Source organism: Pezoporus occidentalis, unplaced genomic scaffold, assembly GCF_034315485.1.
Source record: "Pezoporus occidentalis ecotype Australia unplaced genomic scaffold, CSIRO_AGI_Poc_V1 ctg8, whole genome shotgun sequence".
NCBI lineage: Eukaryota > Metazoa > Chordata > Aves > Psittaciformes > Psittacidae > Pezoporus > Pezoporus occidentalis.
In genome coordinates this window covers 13,368,234-13,389,639 of record NW_026916158.1, presented here as the reverse complement: position 1 = coordinate 13,389,639, position 21,406 = coordinate 13,368,234, and the positions used below count along the sequence as shown (strand labels likewise).

The 21,406-nt window shown below is 43.2% G+C and overlaps 1 protein-coding gene across 3 annotated transcripts; it reads left to right on the top strand.

Annotated features, from left to right (window-relative positions):
- The first annotated feature begins 284 nt into the window (after nt 1-284).
- Nucleotides 285-20,678, top strand: LAMP3 (lysosomal associated membrane protein 3). Of its 3 annotated transcripts, none has more exons than XM_062603127.1 (6): nt 285-584; nt 4,540-5,318; nt 6,639-6,761; nt 12,810-12,867; nt 14,884-15,051; nt 15,869-16,169. In XM_062603127.1, exons 1-6 carry the CDS (start codon nt 539-541, stop codon nt 15,976-15,978), a joined length of 1,284 nt encoding a protein of 427 aa, XP_062459111.1. In that variant the 5' UTR covers nt 285-538; the 3' UTR covers nt 15,979-16,169. The 3 variants fall into 3 exon arrangements, with proteins under 3 accessions (XP_062459111.1, XP_062459112.1, XP_062459110.1); XM_062603128.1 differs by having other exon boundaries at nt 289-584; nt 15,836-15,968; XM_062603126.1 differs by lacking the exon at nt 15,869-16,169 and adding an exon at nt 18,761-20,678 and having other exon boundaries at nt 295-584.
- Nucleotides 20,679-21,406: the final 728 nt, after the last annotated feature.

The following is a 21,406-nucleotide window of genomic DNA, read 5'->3' as shown; positions in this document are numbered from 1 at the left end:
CTAGATGGGCAAAGCGCGTTTGGGGCTTTGCTCAGCCTTGTCTTGCTTTTAGCAGGTGCTCTGTGGAGTTGGCTCAGGATCACACCTCTCCCTTCTGTGCCTTAATATAGAAGAACAAATTTGGCCCTAACGAAAGTACATTTTAAAAAGAACACAGGAAAATCACTGATTTACAGGTTGTATCCTTCCACTGGGGCACAGCTGCAGTCTGCACCTGGTTATGAAACCAGAGAGAGGTGCATGAAGCTTTATGTGGCTTGCAGAATGCCCCAGCTCTCAGCTGGAGAGTGAGAGCCTGTTCTCCCCGCAGCTAGCCCTGCAGTCCCTTCTGTTTTCACTTCCTGTACTAACCAAATTTATTTTCTTCTGCAGTAGTTTACAGATGAGAGGCACGGTCTCCCCCTCTCTCCCCACCTCCTTTCCAGCCATGTGACTGAGCACTCCCTGCACCAAGTGAAACTTTCCAGTCCCCAGGAAACCTTGATCTCCTTTCCATTTGCTCCACAGTGAGAAGCAGCCTCTCTCAAACCTGTTGGCCATGGGGAGGAGCACATGGCAATTCATCTTGCTAGCCTTCACCTGTGGTGAGTAATATCCTCCACCATTTCTATGAGGAAAATGAGGTAGACCATGCTGGCTTTGTTTCCTTGCAGTCAGGACAGCACCTAACAGACTGAAAAATTTAAATAGTTTTGTTGCTAGCACTAAGGGCTTTTAGTAAAGTCCCACTGCTAAGAAATAAGTAGAAATAGATTTCATTGCAGCTGATATAGTTGAGCTGATATTTTCCTGTGAATTTTCCCTTGCAGTCTGTGGTGATGAACTCTGACCGTGTGATGGAGTGAGTTCAAAATAGTATTAGAAGCAGACTTTTTTGGGCTTGCTTTTCTTAATTAAAAATTATTTCCAGACCAGCAGAACTGACAAGCAGAATAAGAACTAAGGAAGCGCTGCTTGAGTAATTTGACTGCATTGCAAGATGGACAGCATGATCAGGAAAGCAAGAGTGAGGTAGAGGCTTGGAAAAGGCAGGCTGGGGCTTATTTCAGTGACAAACCACATCACAGTCACCCTCCAATCCTTAGTGCTGCTCTGTGAATCTGTGGAGCCAGCCTGACAAAGGATGTGACCCAGCATGTGAAGTCATCCCTCAGCACCCGCAGCAGTACAAAATCTGCCAGATTGAGAAAGAGTTTGACTTAATCTGTGTAATGGCTAAAGGTTTGAGCTCACTGGTGGGGCACTGGATTTCTGCAGTGGGCTTTGCCATTGGCACACAGGGATCAAACAAGTAACAACTTCTGTCCCCCTCCCAGTGAAGTGAACAGGGAAAAAGCTCAGGGGCTCAACCATAAGCATCTCACGCTGTTATCGGCTCTGCTTTCCCGCAGTCAGAGTCTGTTGAAGTAGCTTCCAAACATATACATGAAAGGAGAGCAAGAATCAGACTAAGGAAGCAACACTAATAACTTAGTGTCAACAAGGACCTTTTTGACCAGAAAGGGCAGAAAGAGTTTGTTTCCTCAGCTCCTTATCCATTTTTGGTCATTCCTTATAAAGGTTTATTAATGCCACAAAGTCAAGCCTTTCTGTGCAGGTAGGGAATTACACATAGTCAGAGTTTAAAGGATAAAGGTCTAATGGGTTGGATGCTTAAGAAATGGCTCCCATGTTAAAGGGAAACTGTGACAGTACTGAAACCTCTCAGGAAATCTTGGGGCTTTTTCAGTTCCTCAGGGACTCAGATCAAAGCAGATTGTGCTGGTGAGAGTGTTTTCAGTGATTGTAGGAGCTGGGTCAGGTTTTTGTGTCCACACAGAACCAGCCAGCTAAACACGGGCATTCCTTCTGGGCAGCATAAAGCAGAACAAACCCGCTGGGTGGCTGAGCAGCATGAGTGTGCGGTTAAAGAAGAAGGGGAAAAAGCCCTCAGTGATTTTTTTTCATCCACTCCGTTACAGGACAGCAGGCTGAGAAATGTCACAGCCAGATCATGGCATTGAGTGCTCCACTTTCCATTGAATGCCTGGGAGCAGAGCACCGTTATTCCTTTGCTGGCATTGACTACAATTTTTCACCAGAGCACAAAAATGAGGGCTCCAGGCACAGACTGGAAACAGTGAATCTCCAATCCTTTTCTGAGGGGCTTATTCTGGAGCATCACATGCAAAGAGACTTGCTGGGCAGAAACACAGCCCTCGGCATTTGTAGCTTACAACTTTGAAGCCAAGGTGTGATGAGGAGATTGCAGCTTGCTCCAGGAAGACACACCCCAGGGAGCATGCATCCCTTGAGCAAAATGTTTGGTGTATGACGTTTTGAACTGGCTTCATAAAAAAAAAAGGCAAACCAAAACCAAACTGGGGAGATTAACTGCATCTGGGATGCAGAGCTGCCAGTATTTGTTGTTCTTTAATGGCAGAGCTGTGAAACAGGCTGGGTATGAAGAGCTGTTCAGGTGGCTCCTTCTCTGAGATGTTCCAGGCTTCCTGAGATGCAATGCTACAATGATGAGGGAGCCATGGTGAAACCTTTCAGACCTTATCAGGAGGGTAGGAATGGGATCCCATAGGCCCACCTGCCCCTTCACTCAGCAGAGCTACTCAACTACCTCCAACAGCTACCCAGGAAGAGCAAAGATCATTAGGTGCAACCAGAGAACAGTCAACAATTCTTACCTATCCCTGGGAGCTCGTGTGGCTGAATGCCTCTTGAGAAGATGACCCAGGCCAACAGGTTTAGCAGTGTGACTGTGCCCTGACAGAAACTTCAAATGCCTGAGAGAGCTGTGGGGGGCTGGAGGAGCTGGCAGGTCACCTGGTGACCATGAGCTATAGGCCACTCCAAAGACGTTTCTGACTTTAGTCCTCAGTGACCCTATCAGGCTGAATGTTTCTGTAATGAAAACTAGTTAGGTTGAAATGATCTTTTGGGGAGTATAAAGTTTCATTTAAAAGCTGTGGCTAGCATCCAAATGTCAGTGAAATAATGTTTCTCTCCCTGTCTCTAAGATAAGTGTTATCTGGTCAGTAATCAAAACCGATCTGTTGAGTAAAAAGCTAAGAAGTACTGACTATTTAAGACGTGTAAATTTAAAGGTAGTTTATTGTGCAGTCTTACAGGGAAAAAAAAAAAGGTGAAAATGGCAACTTCTTTTTTGTTTTTATTGGAGTAACACATTTAGCTGAGGCTACCTATGGCTGGTATACGGCAACTGCTCTGGTTTTCCACCAGCACACAGAGAAAGAGAGAATTTACCTGCATTTCAGCTCTGCCATAAGATGTGGTAAAGACTAAAGGAAAGTGAGAAAAAGAACTAAAGTATCATATTAATTATGGCATTTTTAGGTTCCTTCTGATAAAATTTGCAATCAGGGGAATCTGTCCTGTTATTTTTGTGTCTTTTCAACTGTTATCAAGTTGCACTTCTTTGATGATAGCAGCTACACTGGCAGTCAAGTTTGTTACAGCACAGGTCCCTTCTCTCTCAAAAAGAGAGAATTCAGCTCTGTCCTCAAGCTAATTTAGAAAAGCATTTAACTACACCTGAAGCTTCATGCACATCAGCGAATTCATATAAATCAGTGATTTGTGATTTCTTTTAGCTTGACCTTGTCTTTACAGGGTCTTCTTGCATATTTATAATGACAGGCTCAAGCAGAAGAGTTGTGACCTTCATCTACTCTTCAATGTACTTTTCCCAATTTTTCTTCACTTTGTTATTTAGGAGCCAGATACTTTCTTTTCAGCTCTGCAAGGGACATGTTTCTGTAAATGGTATAAGATGGAAGTGTAATTTTAGTGCTGTGACTATTTCCAGATGTGGTCCAAATGCCCCTGGATGCTGGACCCTGAAATGTGTTTCTCACTGCTGAAAGCCCATCACTAAAAAGTCTTTCCTTGTTTGGAGCATCCTCTTGGATACCTCCTGGAGGAAGAACTTCGGGGTTCAAGCTGGCCTGGCTACAGCAAAACCATAAATAAATATCTGGACTTTCCTTGTCTCCCAGACCAGTTTCCCAGACCAGTTGTGAATCGCTGTAAGGCCATTACACTGCCTCACTTCCTTCATGCATAAATGTCCCGTTTCCCCATGCTTTGTTGGTAAGTAACCCACCACCATTTCCCCTGTTACACACACTTCATCTGCCTTAGGTCCTAATAATTTGCTTCTAGCAAATCTTGCTATACTACTGCCTTCAAGAGAATTCTTGTGCTGTCTGGGGATTGTGCAAGGTCTGCTCACACCTCTGGCATCTTTTGGCTTCTTCAGCCGTAACAGTAATGCAGGGACCTGGGAGCCAATGTGCTTCACTGCAGTGGGTTTATTCAGAGGTGTGAAGATTGGGAGAGTGGTGAAAAGTTACAGATAGTCCTGCAGCATGTCTGCTTTTACTCTCCTATCATGACTGGAGCCAAATGAAGAATTAAATCATATTGGCCATTTGATAGAAAATTCAATGCAATTATGTTGTAGGTATCAGCAGAAACGTTAAACATAAAGGCTTTCAGACTACTGACTTATTTGTTTCTTTGCAGCATTTTCCTCCTGCTTTGCTGAAGTGGCCTTAGGGGTCAAGGTGTCTCCAGAAACAGTATCCTTCCCACATACAGCTACTTCTCAGCCACACCCCCGTCATCATTCGTCATCCCATCAAGGTACCACAGTTCGTTTTAACAGCGCAGGCTCTCTTAAAACAACATCCATGAGAACAACTGTGCAATCAACAGACCAGCGCCAGGTAACAACAGCACCAGGCCATCACACAACAGACCAGGCAGCAGCAACCACCACTCAAGTGATCAGCCAGAAATCTCCCATGGTGGTAACCACAGTATCAGCAGACAACACAACTGCAGCTGGTCAGACTACAACCCAGGCAATGGAAACGGTTACACTTGTGAAGAATGCAACCACACACCCTGTGTCCTCCACCAAGCAAGACAGAGCATGTGTGAGCACAGAAATAACAGCATCAGCCACAAACACAACCATAAAACATACACCACCAAATACACAAACGACAGCTATTGCCATAAATACTACAGCAGCCACCATGCAAACTGTAAAGCCCACCACAGGATCTGGAAATCAAACAACGCTACCTGAAAGTTCAATAGCCCCAGCCATGACAAATGCAACAACCATTCATCCAGGGACTCGAACAGCCATCCCATCTACTATGATGACAACAAGACCCACTCTTGCACCTCAGCCTTCTCCCATCCCCACTGGCATATACACCGTTTCCAGTGGGAACAGGACCTGCATCAAAGCAGTCATGGGTTTGCAGCTGATGGCTCAAAATGCACAGAAGGTGAGGTGGAAGCACAAGGCTGAGCTTTGTGATGACTTAATTACAAAGTTTCTTCATTAGCTGGAATTGATTCTTTTCAAAGCAATTTTCAGGAGGTAGCTTGTATGATAAAAATAAGTGGTTTGCTACCAGTCTAAGGCCTTTCTGTGCCACAGAATCTTGGTTGCTGCACTTTGGCTTGTATGATGATATCAGTGGGTCATATGGGTGCTTTCTTCTTTCACTGATGTATGTGCAGTAGCAGTACTGGGAGAGTAGATCAGCCTTCTATTATTTGTGTTTTCTAGAATGGGAGACTAGTTAAAATCTGAGTTGACTTCAGTGAAGGGCTTGACATTGTGAGTTGCAATGAAAGCAAGAAATTATCAGTTCACAGACTTGGATCCAGGGATGGGTTGCCCTGGTACTGACACATGAAGATTTTAGGATCACAGGAACTGCCAGGCTGGACCGGAGCAGGGTGCTGGGCAGCTGGTACCTTCTCTTAGCTGTGGTGAATGGCATGAATAGTCCAGCAAAAGATGTCATAAAACCTGAAAGTGTGATTATGTCAGTCAGACTTTAGTTTTGTAGCCTCCATTAATACAATATGTGGGGTTACAGGCTCAGGCTCTGAACTTCATATGCCTTGGGCCAAACCCATTACATATTTGGGGTTTGAAAGTTTCTTACATATCTAATACTGGTAAAAGTATTCTTCATCCCTCTTCATGACAGTAGCCAGAAGGAAAGCGTGATTCCCAACCTCACCAGACCATGGTGAGATGCTTATTACAAAAGTAATGTGTGTTTGAGATGAGACTGAAGGAGCCAAACTGTATTCAGGGCTGCAGAGCTTTCCTTTCAGACTACAGTGTGGATTGATAGGTGCTAGAGATGAACTATGCAGGACATAAGAGGCTAGAGTGATATAAGGAGCAGCACATGTCAAAGGCAATTAAACCCTTATCTGCCACTGTCTTGATCTTTCCTCTGCCTTCAGGCACAATTTCCTACTTCTCCCCCTCTTTAAATTACCACTGGTACTCACCTAATTCTGCTCTGAATTGTATCAGTTCACTGAATGAGCAGAAAACTATTAGTTTCTGCTGTCTTACACACTGGAACAGGTTGGTGATGTGTCAGACAAGTACTAGTGCTGGCTCAGGAGCAGGGAACAACCCTGGCAGACAGCAATTAAGCTGCTACCACCACTGGCCTGTTCATTCAACCCCAGAGCCTGTCTGGGGGAAAAAAAAATGCAGCTATAAGTATCTTTTTCTTATTAATCTTCCCTTCTCCTTTTCATCAGCAGCCCTGCAATGTCTCTTCTCTCCACAGAAGCAGATGGAGTACATGACTGTCAACCCCAATGTGACACAGACATTTGGAAGCTGTGGAATGGTGCAGTCTGAGCTGAACATAACTTTCAGTGGAGGGTTTGTAAACTTCACCTTTGTAAAGGTAATTGTTGCATTTAGAGAGATGGAGTGTTTAGGACTGGTAAGGTGGAGTTTAGACTGCCTTTAAACCAGTTTGCACTGTGTGAAAGGCATTTCATCTGTCTCTATGCTAGTTTTGACCTGTATATAAGGCACTATTATTCCTGTCCTTCCCAAGAGGCTAGAGTCACAGAACCACAGAGTAATTCAGGTTGGAAAATACTTTTGGAGGCCACTTAGTCCAACCCCCTGCTCAGAGCAGGGCTAACTTCAATGTTAAATCATGTCTCATCTAGTTGAACTTTCAATTTGGAAAGGTTCATACATGCAATGAAGGGTAAGTACAGTGCCTTGCCATTCTCTGATAGAAAGTGCTGTTTGAATTGGAGCAAAACAGAGGGAACAGGTTTGGGACTGTAGTCCCTGCAGATGACTAAGGTATGTGTGCTGGGAACTCTGACTCAAACTATCAAATTGCTCCTCTAAAATGGTGTCTCAAGGACCACTTGAATACAGGTGAGGTTAGTCGTTTGCTTCCCATAAACGCCAAGTATCACATCTGCATAGCCAAAAGCCAACTGTGGTTGTTAAATTGAAAGGGCAGTCTGTGCCGTTGTAAGTGTCAAGGAGCCACAGCCCATCCACAGCTGAAAGGGACTAATTTTGTCTAATTACTCAGTGGAAAATTCCAAACAAGTGAACTACAACAGCAAAATTGTAGGTAAGTGCCCTTAAAATGTACCACACCAAGGAGACTTATAAGTGCACAGAGAAACTTGGGCAAGAGAGAGGCCGTACTTACATGGCAGGAAAACGAGCTTTGTTTTTGACATTGTGTCTGTTGATACCATGTTCCCAATGGGACTGCATCATACGTGGATGAGGCTTTAACATAAGCTACCAAAAGTGCTGGTGCTATTGTGGTAACCACAGGAGAAAATGGCTGAGTGCAGCCATACTCTTGCTTCCTCAGACATTTGCATTGTTTACACATTCTGGGAGGCAGTGTGCAGTACTATTTATCTGAAAGCTAATATGGCTGGGTGGTAATGCCAGCAGAGCTAACAACAGAAATTAATACTATGTATAAAGTTATTAATGGGCAGGGAGGAATACAGTGTGGTTTGGATCCCATCAAACTCTGAATGAACGTTACATGCATTACTCTCGCAATCCCTTTCTCCCTCCCAGTTGCCTTTGAATAACAGGTACGAGGTCTTGGAACTACAGGGCCAGGTAAATGGAGATGGAGGGGTAGATCCATCTAGTGAGTCACCTAGGGCTTGTCACTCACCCCCATGCCTTAGAACTTCCTCAACCAAGAAGAAAAGAAGAGTAATTGTGGTGGGTGACTCCCTTCTGAGGGGAACAGAAGGGCCCATTTGTCGACCAGATCCATCCCACAGGGAAGTCTGCTGCCTACCTGGGGCTCAGATTAGAGATGTTAAAAGGAAGCTCTGATCTGGTGCAGCCCTCTGACTACTATCCGCTGCTGGTTTTTCAGGTTGGCAGTGATGACATTATTACAAGGAGGGCAAGGGTGATGAAGAGAGACTTCAGGGCCCTGGGACAGCTGGTTAGAGGGTCTGGAGTGCAGGTGGTGTTTGCCTCCATGCCTGTTACAAGCAAGGGTAAAGAGATAAATAGGAAGAGTCTGCAGATTAATGTATGGCTGCGTGACTGGTGCCAAAGGCAGGGTTTTGGGTTTTTCAGTCATGGGCTGCTATATGAGACACCTGGTTTGCTGGTGGCAGGTGGGATACACCAGTCCCAGAGGGGGAAAAGGTTTTTGAGGCAGGAGTTAGCAGGGCTCATTGACAGAGCTTTAAACTAGGTAGGAAGGGGGAAGGAGAGATAACTGGGCCTGTTAGGGACGAGCCCAAGAGAAACATGCTAGGGCTTGAAGGATGGCGGACTAGGGAGGACTCTCAATCTATTGTTTCATTTGAGGGAAAGGGTAGTTGTTTAGATCCTGCTCCTCAGGGGAAAAAGGGTACCAGGGCAAGAGTTAGCAGAGCTCACTCACAGAGCTCTAGGTTAGATTCAAAGTGCTAGGGGGGTGTAGCTGGGTTTGAACCAGTGGGGCATTGTTCTAGTATTAATGAAGACCAGAAGGCCTCCTGCCTCCCAAGGGTGCCAGTAGCGTGCTCAGCTCGCTCCCTGAAATACCTGTACACCAATGCACGCAGCATGGGGAATAAACAGGAGGAGTTGGAAGTCTGTGTGCGGTCTAAAGGTTATGATCTGGTGGCAATTACAGAGACATGGTGGGACAGCTCACATGACTGGAATGTGGTCATGGATGACTGTGTCCTTTTTAGGAAAGATAGGTCAGCAAAGCGAGGTGGTGGAGTTGCTCTTTATGTGAGAGAGAGACTAGAATGTATTGAGTTCTGTCCAGGGGCAGATGAGGAGCAAGTGGGAAGTCTGTGAGTACGAATTAAGGGACAGGCTGGTACGGGTGATACAGCTGTGGGGGTCTATTGTAGACCTCCTGATCACGACGAAGGAGTTGATGAGGCTTTCTACAGGCAATTGAAAGCAGCCTCACAACTACATGCCTTGGTCCTCATGGGGGATTTTAACTACCCCGATATTTGCTGGAAGACTTGCACAGCCAATCATTCACAGTCTAGGAGGTTCCTCCAGTGCATTGCTGATAACTTCTTAATGCAAATGGTGGACAAACCAACTAGGAGAGGAGCGCTGCTAGATCTAGTACTCACCAACAAGGAGGGTCTGGTTGAAGCGGTGATGGTCAATGGCAGCCTGGATGGTGGAGTTTAGGATCAATGCCACTCCTGGATGGTGGAGTTTAGGATCCTGTGTGGGAGGAATAGAATACCTAGCAAGGCCACAGTTCTGGATTTCCGAAGGGCCAACTTTGGCCTCTTCAATTAATTGCTAAGGGAAGTCTTGCGGGAAAGGGTACTAGGTGGTAAAGGGGCTCAAGATAGTTGGTCAGCATTCAAGGACCACTTCTTCCAAGCTCAGGATCAGAGTATCCCAATGGGTAGGAAGTCAAATAGGGGAGCCAGGAGACCAGCATGGTTAAACAAGGAACTGCTGGGCAAACTCATGCGGAAAAAGAGGATCTATGGATTGTGGAAGGAGGGGCTGGCCACTTGGGAGGAATATAGGACAGTTGTTAGAGAATGTAGGGAGGCAATTAGGAGAGCTAAGACCTCTTTGGAACTTAATCTTGCGAGTCGGGTTAAGGACCATAGAAAGGGCTTCTTCAAATACATAGTGGATAAAACTAACACAAGAGGCAATATAGGCCCACTGCTGAACGAGGTGGGTGCCCTGGAGACAGAGGATATAAAGAAGGCAGAGGTGCTGAATGCCTTCTATGCCTCTGTGTTTACTCCTGCAGACTCTCCCCAGGGGACCCAGATTCCTATAGCTCCAGAAGGAGTCAGGATAAAGGAGGAGTTCGCTTTGGTAGATGAGGATTGGGTTAGGGATCAGTTAAGCAATCTGGACATCTATAAATCGATGGGTCTGGATGGAATACACCCGCGGGTGCTGAGGGAGCTGGCGGAGGTCATTGCTGAGCCACTCTCCATCATCTTTGGTAAGCCGTGGGAAACAGGAGAGGTACCTGAGGTTTGGAGGATGGCAAATTCAGTGAGACCTGGACAGGCTGGAGAGTTGGGCGGGTAGAAACTTGATGAAATTCAACAAGGGCAAGTGTAGAGTCTTGCATCTGGGGAAGAACAACCCCATGTACCAGTACAGGTTGGGGGCTGACCTGCTGGACAGTAGTCAAGGGGAAAGGGACCTGGGGGTCCTGGTGGATAGGAGGATGACCATGAGCCAGCAATATGCCCTTGTGGCCAAGAAGGCCAATGGCATCCTAGGGTGCATTAGAAAGGGTGTGCTTAGTAGGTCAAGAGAGGTTCTCCTCCCCCTCTACTCTGCCTTGGTGAGGCCGCGTCTGGAATATTGTGTCCAGTTCTGGGCCCCTCAGTTCAAGAAGGACAGGGAATTGCTTGAAAGAGTCCAGCGCAGAGCTACAAAGATGATTAAGGGAATGGAACATCTCCCTTATGAGGAGAGGCTGAGGGAGCTGGGACTCTTTAGCTTGGAGAAGAGGAGACTGAGGGGTGACCTCATCAATGTTTACAGATATGTAAAGGGTGAGTGTCAGGATGATGGAGCTAGGTTTTTTTCAGTGATGTCCAGTGATAGGACAAGGGGCAATGGGTGTAAACTGGAGCATAGGAGGTTCCATGTGAACATCAGGAAAAGTTTCTTTACCGTGAGAGTGACAGAGCACTGGAACAGGTTGCCCAGGGGGGTTGTGGAGTCTCCTACATTGGAGATATTCAAGGCCTGCCTGGACAAGTTCCTGTGTGATGTACTCTAGGTTGCCCTGCTCTTGCAGGGGGGTTGGACTAGATGATCTTTTGAGGTCCCTTCCAACCCTTGGGATTCTGTGATTCTGTGACGCATTAAGGCCATGTTCTGGAGCTCCATAGGGGTTCAGAGCTGTAATTTGGCCATCAGTGCTGATCTGTGTCCTTCAATTAATCAAGCCAAAATGTCAATGTTACAGCCTGGTTCCAAGCCCAAATTAATCACAATTAAGTACAAGCACTTAATTAGTCTTTTCCACAGAAAGTCCAAGAGACAACAGCAAATTGTACCACTCCTGAGTCATTAATGCTTGAGAAAAGACTTCAATTAACAATCGTCTTGATTTTAGTTTATGGCAGAGTGTTTTCTAAAAGCTACAAAGGAAAAGTAAGGTAAAAAATCCAGGAGCTGTTTTAAAACAAAGGCTCAGTTCAGACTGTAAGTGTTTGCTTTAAATGTATGCTTCCTGCAACAAGGTGAGCATTTTCTGCGTTACAAGGATCCTTAGAAAAAGTCCGATGATTCAAGTACCCATGAAAGCCCCAGCTTGCAGCAGAGCTAAGGAGAGTGACATGAACCTTTAGGAGATACTTGACCTGTGTTGCCCTGAAAAAGGTGGTTGTTGGCACAGAATTAGACAATCCGCCCTTCACTTAAAGATAAGCCTCAAGAGAAAAGCAGGGCTCGCCTCAAACTTCTTTGAAAGTCAAGTTAATATGAAATCATTTTGCTGCTGGTTTTTATGTGTTTGGCCTCCGCAGCCTCTCTAACTGCTTTGAACCAGGAGTGCTCCCATGGTGGCACTTCTGATTTTCATAGGTGAAAGAGGAGCTGGATCAGGCCACAGGGCTGGGGTGCTGGTGCAGGGTAGCAGGAGGTGGGAGGCTGGCTCAGTACTCACCACTGCAGCTGCCTTTTGCAAAGAACTTGAAAAAAGGAAGTTTTGTAACCAGCCCACAAGACATGAAGTAGGAGCAGGTGTTTTCCCCAAGCCAAGTTACTAACTGTGGCCAAACAGAACTTAGAGCTGCCACCAAAAAAGGGGTAATATTTAACCTCACCTTTTTATTCCTTTAAGTAGGAGTATTACTGAGAACACAGAAGCTCTTTTGCTTTCTGCAGTTTGCTCATGCAAAGGGCATCTATGCATAAAGTGCTCTGCAGCACTGGGAGTCCCAAGTCCTTCTGAAGGTGCAGGCTTAAATCCTGCAAGCAGTCAGACTGCGGGTCAGCATGGATTCATTCAGTGCAGGATCGCTCAGGAGACCACTGTAGTGACTCTCAGTAAAGCAGAACAGGCAAATAAAAATAAAATGTCCTTATAACATGCCTGTTAATTTGTGCAATGTATACTATTTGTTTAACTCCCTCTTACTTTTGGTTGCCACAAGCGTCACACAAATATCTAGCTTTAGTAGTCTGTGTAAACTACACCTGTATGGTTCAGTTTCACTGAACTGGGCAGAGGTGGTGATGTAGCTGAAGTGGATGCATGACACCAGCTTCTTAGCTTTTAGATGGAGTTACCTGGAAACAAAAAAACAATACATCCAGGCATGTTGGGTTTTGGGTCCTAAAGGTGGAGCTTAAAAATGTGTTTCTTTGGGAAACACTTTGTGACCATTTTGGTGTGGTGAACTGCATTTTTTTTTTTTTCCCCCACAAATATGAGGACGTATTGTGAATAAAGATACACCTTCTTTTGCAGCAAGCTCCAAGCTACTATGTCAGTAAAATTGAGACCAGGTTACAGTCATCTTCTGAAGGTTAGTGATTTTTGCATTGTCTTAATTTCATATTAAACTCTTCTGGGTGTGAGATAGGCTTTTATATCTTTAAAACACTGGATTTTTGCAAATTACGTTTTTTATCAGGCTTTCAACATGTCATTCATCTAAATCTTATGGTATGAAAATGCAAGAGAAGGAACTAGGATGCAGTGTTATCAGAATTGTTCAATTTTCCTTTTGTCCTCAAAACTGTCCCTGCCCCACCTCTCTCTGAATAGAGATTACTTGAAACCTAAATTTAATATATAAAACAGCCCTCAAAACCACAAAAATGCTGTGACTCCAGTTTGGCTGGATGCATCTTTCCAATCTAATAAGCGTACTAAATGAATACAGTATCTGGATAACAGAAATGCAGAGCTGGATCCAGATTTCAAATACACCAGTATCAAGAGGAGGCTTGTCTTGATTTTGTAGAAATGAGAACTGGACCCAGGGTGAGATTCTTCATCCTGAAGTCTTAGACCTTGTCTGTGCTCTTCTCTTTCTTTCTTTTTTCTGATACAACCCTGCTTCTCATCATTTGAACAGTCAGGAGCTGCTCCAGATGTGACATACCAAGAACTGCTAAGAGAACATTGTTTAGGTCAGAGAGAAAAATTCTAAGCCATCACTTCAAATTTTATCTGACATTAATTTTGCACAAGTTCTTCCAAATATTTCAAATCTGTGACAGGTTAACAACTATGTTATGTCACTTCTCCATTTGTTACTCATAAGTATTTGGATTGACTTTTGTCCCTGAAAGAAAAAAGGCAAATCAGGAGCTTGAGCAGGTGTGTCCTAATAGCACTGAGCTTTTGGAAGCTCAGTGCCTAGTTTTCTTCTCACTGATGAGTATTTCTATTAACTCAAGTGGAGCCTATTCTAATCTACAGCAATTAAAGTAAAAGCAAAGCTGATCCAGATGACATGCCTCCTAGGGATGTTCTCAGTCTAAATGATCAGTTTTCCTGTGCATCGCTAAGTGCAAACTGCAGCAAATACAAACTAATCCACTTAATCATAAGTTTTAAAATCTTCAAATATACTTTGAGTCCTCCCAGTGGTGCTGGCAAGAACCACTGCTATCCCTGCCTGCTTGTTACTGCCTCTCTGCCAGATGCTGCCATTTCACAGACCACCAGCAGTCCTTTTAGAATCATAGAATAGTTAGGGTTGGAAAGGACCTTAAGATCATACAGTTCCAACCCCCCTGCCATGGGCAGGGACATCTCACACTAAACCATCTCACCCAAGGCTTCGTCCAATCTGATCTTGAACACCGCCAGCGTTTTGCGCTGAGGAAACCCATATCTTTTCAGGGATAAAAATCACTGAACTATCTGTATCAGTACACACTGGTGTACTGATTTTGACTGAAGGGGACCAAGAAGTATGCTGCATGCTGTTATGCCAGCAGTTTTGCTTGAGATACAGTGATGCAGAGTTGGTAATGTGGATGATTTTGCTTTAAACTGGTATATCTGCTTATAAAGGAGGATATGCATAAAGGATATGCCTAGGTTAGAGATCTTTTCATGCATTTAATTTGAGCGGTATTTCCATAAAGTACTGTGACATGGGAATACGTTTAAAAACATATTTAATGCATAAAGCAATACAGACTAGGTATTCCCATGCTATACATGATATATATAGAGAGAGATGGTATCTCTGTTTTGTCTGGAAATAGCTGTGCTGGAGACCTAAGACAGATGTCTGTTCCTGTGAGAATCCTAACCCCTTCTTGCAGACTCAAGTTGTTAAAATATGATTTGAAAAAGCATCTGGAATTTTAGCCACCTTTTCAGACCCAAGCTCAGCTGAATTGGACTCATTTAAACATGGAAGAAATGTAACTGATACTTTAGGGGGGAAGGGTCCATGCTTTAGTCACATCTGTGACTGCTGCTCTACCAAAGCACCATGGATCCTCCATTTTATCTCAGAAAGATGTGGGTTCCAATAGTTGGTGTGGGTTCTCATTTTATCTGTCTTTATGGCCTCCAGGTATGCTTTACTATGGAGCTATACAAGAGAAGATGTTTACAACAAAGCTGGGGAATTCCTTTAAGTGTGCCAGCAAGCAAACCTTCAATTTGGAGAAGAACTTCCAGCTACTCTTTGTTAATATGCAGCTGCAGGCGTTTGATATTGTTGGTAACCAGTTTGGAAAAGGTAAGGAGGACACCTTTTCCACCCTTCTGGGATTTACATGTCAGCACTCTGGTAGCCTCATAGATATAATCTGCTAGGTTATAACCCTACACACATGGTGATCCTGTTAATACCTATAGTGCAATTACAACTTTGTAATAGGTTTTAAATAGTGAAACCTGCCTGATACTGTTTTCTCACCCTTTTCTGAATCATTTTCAACACAGTGCTAGTAACTATGGAAGATGGAAAAGTATCTTCTCCTCCTGCATTAAGTAACTTCTGTTTCACCTTCTCGTTCAGCTCTACAACCACAATTTTATTCTTCATGCATTTTCTCCCTGAGCAAGCAGGGGTGTGTTCACTACAATTGCAATGCCCAAACCTCTAATATATACAGATCAGTTCAAGGACACTGTTCTCAATATAGTCAGATTTTATCTATTTTGCAAGGTTCTTGACACTCATGAAGTCCCACAGCTGCAGCAGCAAAACTGCCAATTCATAAGGAATATTTGTGAATGCAGGATCATACTTTCAGAGCAGCTGTGTCTAGACATGATGAAATGTTCTTCTGAGGAGGAGCATGATTGGCATGCTCACAGTTTCAGAAAGAGTGTAACGCTCATCTCTGCAATTTGTCCCTTCTTGAGCAGCACCACAAAGAGGCAACCATGTAGCTTAGTAAAAGACGAAGACGGACCAGTACTGACTTCCCTAATCTCTGGATTGCTTACACTGGGAGAATGTACTGGGACTCATAACAACTTCTTCCCTACACTCACACCTGGGGTTCTTTCCACAGGGAAATGAGATGTCATCCTTGTTTCTTGTCCAGCGATGCAGCCAGGACCTGACCAGGCTGTGGGTCCAAGGCTGCTGGGTGCACCAGGAAACTCCCATGCCCCACATTATGGATACTCTCACGGTCTACTGCCGTACTTTTAATGAGATGCATGAAAGATCCTACCAAAAGCAGAGAGATGGACTAGACGGGACCCTGCGGTCGCTTTCAAACTGTGCATCTTCTCATTTCTGTGCCTTCCCTTTAGGGCATTTCCATACAAGAATTCAGGTGGACAGACAAGCTCATCAGCTCTCCAGCCCTTCAGATGCACTAATAAAACATTCCCTTCTGACATTTGACTTTCTGCATCATTAAAAAATATTGCCCCTATAGTCTCCTTTTTACTTTAGATCTGACTTTTGGCTCAGTTTGGCTCTGTTTGACTGATTCTTTCTTTTGTTAAGTCACCATTTTGGCTGCCTTTTTTACTCTGAAAGGAATATAATGGGAAACAACATATGGGGCTTTTTGAGACTTTTTTTCCTTTTTTTGCATGCTTTTCTTTAAAAGCCACACTGAGAATACAATTCATGCTCTCATTTTCATCAAGGTCTTTTTCAAGGGATAACACTGATCTGAAACAAATCATGAGATCCTGTCTGGTCCCCACATTCCCATGAGTGAGTTCATTTATGGCTTTTGGTAGGGCCTCACCTCTAGCAGGGACAGAGCTTTGAAAGACTCTCTTTTGCTCCTCCTTCCCCATCCCAGGGTCAGGCTAATCTCACCTAATCAGTACCATATACAAAATTAAATTAGTTTTGCTCTTAACCAACAGGCTGAGAAAGCAGCTTCCACCTCTGAAATAATTCCCTAGTGGCCATAAAATGGTTATGAGACTGTTACGTACCTCTGTTGTTTATGCAGATTTGGAAAGACAAAATCCCCAGTAAAGGAATGACTTTTCACTAGCCTCCTCCCTTTACATATCTCAAGACTGCTAGTTTCACTTCTGTTGCTCCTGATTTGCTTATATTTAAAAGGGGAAGAAAAAGAAAACACCAGTGATCATCGGTTTTAAGTTCTTTACAATTTTGTACAGACTGCAGCAGTGTTATTTGTTTGAGTCTGTAAAGCTGTAAAAGCGTCCACTGAACTGCACTTCTGTATGTCAGAAACGGTTCCTAGAGTTCATAGTCCAAGGTTTTGTCAAGGCAAAATGGCCAATTCAAACATGTCCTGCTTTTGCAATTTTTTAAAATACAGATACTTTTCAGCTCACTTCCTTAACAGCAAGTTACATTAACCAGACAAAGCTTTTAAAAAGCAGCATCTAGTAGAATGCTGGTGCTTTTGGCTTTGGGACATTGCATCACGTAAAATCATCAGCTGGATCAAATGGGAAGAGGATCAGATTTTGGGCAGAGCCATGTGGAGGTTCTGGAGCTGTGACGTGATGTCATACACTCCACATGCTCCCTGGGCTAACTGCCCACCATCAGCATGAAGATTCCCACTGGCAAAAAGCAAGCTAAAAGCTATGATCTGTGCCAGTATAGTCATCAGAATTAGACAATAACAATAGAGGGTTTTGTCTTAAAGTGTTGTTGAAATCTACTTTGGAATAGTCACAGGGAGTGAAAGAGGCAGAGGGTGTTTGATCTCCCTCATAAACTGGATTAATCTCTATGGTTGTAAACTGGATTCATCGCTATGCTGGGATATACTGTGGGGTTCAGCTGATCAAGCTACCCTGCAAAAGGCATAGTTTTCTACTCAGGTGCCACTCAAAGCATCATGCTAGAGATCTGGGTTTCCCTGGAGCCCAAGGAAGGACCCTTCCTATAGATCAGATGGAAGATGGAGGACTGATCCTGTTCTGGGATAACACATTAGTGATCTTTCCCAGACCTTGATTTCACTCCCAAGGCTACACTTGCTGTATTGTGAATTTGAGACTGATTCTACCATTGTCACTCCATAAATATTCTGTTTATATTGGTGATGCAGATGTTGCAGTCTCTCCATAAGAAAGCTGACAATTTACCCCAGGCTGGAAGTTGATTTTTAAGTAATGAGTTTCCATTTAATTAGAAGATAACTTGAATATTCATTTGGGTAGGGACTGGTTGAGACAGTCAGTATTTTCCCCCTCTGTAGCTAACAGGTATGTTTAGAGTGAGTATATCTTTGGATGGTTCTTAAAAAATATTATTTGTGTAAAAAAAAGAATCATAAACATTCTATGAAAACTTTTTCTGATATTATCATTTGTGCAATAAGATTACAATGGTACTACTAAAGCAACCCCCTGGACTAAGTCCAAGGCTCCTGGCATCTCTGGATGTTCTCAGCCACAGTTATCCACAAATATCCTGAATTAAACACAGAGAACAATTAGAATTTGATTTTTCTTAGGAAATACTGACTTAACTAGGATCCTTGCTGCACCAGCGATGTGCTGGGCTCCCTTCTCTGGTCTGACTCTTCTTACTGGGCAGAAGCCATTAGATGGTAAAAAGGAACAGTTTTTGTCCATGAAGTATATGCCTTGCTCTTTATTTTCAGACTTACACTTTGTAGTGGGATGCTCCACATCTGCTAGCAGAAAGAAAGCCTCCTACTCCTACATGTGTATGTACTGGTCTTGGTGGTAAAACAATTACTGCAGACATGAAAGAGCAGAGTCATTCTCCAGTGAAGCATGTAGCTGTTTTGAATGGGGTGAGTGTTGTTTTTTTTAGGCAAGGTTCACTACAGATAAAAGTGTAGTAAGTAAAGCTCAGGAAGGAGAAAGAGGAAACGAAAAAAGAAACCAAAAAACTAAGGTTTTGAGAAATTCTGCCTTGTATTTGCCAACTTTTTATCTTTTCTGGAATGCAGATGTATAGTCCAGGAGTACATTGTTCTGTAACATATTTCCTGACCTGCTTTTACTTTCAGAAGAAGAATGTTTTCCTGATAAAAACAGCAAAGTGGCTCCCATCGCAGTGGGCCTAAGTATCCTGGGATTGTTAGTCGTCGTGTTTGCCACTTTCCTGATTTCCAGAAGAAAGCCACAAAGAGGATATGAACGTATTTGAGGTGCACTTGTGCTTCCAAATGTACACAGCAAGTAGAGAAGTCACAGGAGTTTTAGCTTCTACCTAGCAATCTCACTACCCTGAAGCCACATTTTTAAGTGATTTTAAGGGATGACACCATGTCTTTAAAGCTAATATTTCTGGAAATGATTTCTTTAAGGTGGGAAGGAGAGAACTCACACCATCTGCTTTAGGCTATTCTTATCATCTAATTCAGTTGTAGTTCAGAGGACCAAAGTGAGGAGCTTAAATTCTTTATATTATCAACAAAGTAGGCAGTTCATACAATCCAAGTCAGATGCAAAAAATAGCTTAAAGCAAGCAGTATCACTATTCCCCAGAAAATCCATCAGGTTTGTTAGAGATAGCATTTAGATTTATTAAAATAGATGTCTCCAGTAACACAACCTTCAAGTGACTAAACCAGAGATCCACAGCTACAGACAACTTTGTTGAATAAGAGCTCAGTGAAAGCCTTGTGGGAACACTGTATGCTGAAGTCTCAAGGCAAGTGTGTGACTTCCATTTGCAAGTTCTCACCAGTCTTGTATGTAACAGGGTTACATTTTGAAAGTCCTTGTTTTTCCTATTAAGCCCTTGACAAGGACAGAGCACTAATATGTGATTCTTATTCTGGAGGCAGTGTTTTTAGGAAAAAAAATCCAGTTTGCAATGACTGTGGATGCAAGTAAGAGATTACCCAGCTGAGGTCATACAGGGGCTTCCTGACCAGTATGTGCCTAAATTATCACTTCTCATTGCTTGTCTCAGCACTGCTACAAAAATGTCTGAACTTCTTGTCAATAATTCCTGAGCTGCAGCCTCATAAAGCACAGCACATTAGAGCGATCTGACAATGGTAAATTTATCCTGAAATGTTCTCCTGCAAACTGCACAATTCAGGAGCTGATTGACAAGCAGCTGAGGTATGCAGCAGAACTGGGCGGGAGTTTGGAGGCAGAAACTGCATCTGTCTGCCACATCAGGCCAAGTTGCCCTGCTTGTCAATTGGTGTTCAAGGCACAGCATCCCTTTGCAACATGTTTGCCATACAATGTGGAGAAAACTAACATGAGGGTCTGAAAACACTGTGACACATGGGCTGATGATTTTGCATGATAAATTCAAAGAGCTTAATATTTTGTGGTCTTGTGAGAGCTCATAAATCACCCCCTTTCACCTATTCAAAGATCTGATTCAGTGCCTGCCACTGAACTTTGTAACTCCCTCTACTGAGACAGCAGCAGCACTGTGATCTCTCTTAATCCAGGAAGATACTATGGTCACTGAAAATGCCAGGGATTAAGTGGCCACAATTGCAGTAGATCTGCACAAGGTCCATGAACAAATAGAAATCCACTATAACGTGGTATGATCAAGACTTCTGTGGGAAATAAAAGCATGCACAACCCTTGGACAAACTCTCTGCCCAATGTGAATGCTACTCAGCATCCTTACATCTGAGGAGCTAAATTTTCATATGGAAATAATTTGGAGCTGTTTTAAAGAACACTAATTGATTCACTCTGTAGTCTATTTCCTGCTAAGCAAGTGATAAAGGCATCACACTTGCTTTTGCAACTAAGTTCAGCTGATGCTCTTTGCTGTAACAAGGAAAAATCTCCTTGTCACAAAACATTTACAAAGCTAAACGTATGCACAAATGTGCACAAGGACACACGTGCATGCACCACACAATCTGTTCACTGCAGAACATCAAAATTATAAGAAATCATATCTGAAAATTTGCCAAAAGAGAAAATAATATTAAATAAGAGCACACCTTCCCCTTAGGAGTCAGGGTAATGGCTTAAATTTTACCAGTTAAAGTTTTGCTTGGAAAAGGACTGTGGAATGGCATCCATTAAAAAAAAGACAGACTGAAGTAATCTGAAAAAAAATCCTTGTTGACAGTTGAATCTGGATCTAAACAAAGTAGAAATGCTGGGAACTGTTTAATTTGCACAAATAATGACCCACATCCTGACCAGTTATTAATAGTGGTGGAACCTCACTGGATTTTCACTGGGTTAAACTGATGATGATATCTTGTGAGTTTAATTTCCCTTAAATATTTTTAAAATAGTTTTGAGATTTTACTAGTGTTTAATCATTGAGAGTTTACCTATTTAAATTAAGAAAAAAAAGAAATCTGTCCATTCCGTCAATTACTGAAAGATGCTGATCTCCTTCAAGCAGGAAACATGGTCATGCTGTTTCATAATTGACAGAATATGTAGCTGTGGAAGTAATTATGTATCCAGAAATGGTCTCTTTGAGTCTGAACAAACTGATAAGTAAGAAAGATAAAGACAATTTTGAAGCATTTCTGCACAGAACCAGCTGTGAGCAAGGGAGGCAGTTGAATATGATGATGGGGTAAAGTAGAACAAGAAACAGAATACTGAACTTTCAAGCCTTTAATACAGATACAGTGATTTGAACTGTATTCAGCCAAATACTCAACCTTAAATTTGAATATTTCAATTATTGTTTTGTAAAAGGC

Bases quoted from the DNA above. Each gene is read 5' to 3' on its own strand.
- LAMP3 (XM_062603126.1), top strand. From the start codon at position 539: ATGGGGAGGAGCACATGGCAATTCATCTTGCTAGCCTTCACCTGTG. The intron at 5,319-6,638 runs GTGAGGTGGAAG...TTCTCTCCACAG, and splicing joins TGGCTCAAAATGCACAGAAG to AAGCAGATGGAGTACATGAC. The intron at 6,762-12,809 runs GTAATTGTTGCA...CTTCTTTTGCAG, and splicing joins TAAACTTCACCTTTGTAAAG to CAAGCTCCAAGCTACTATGT.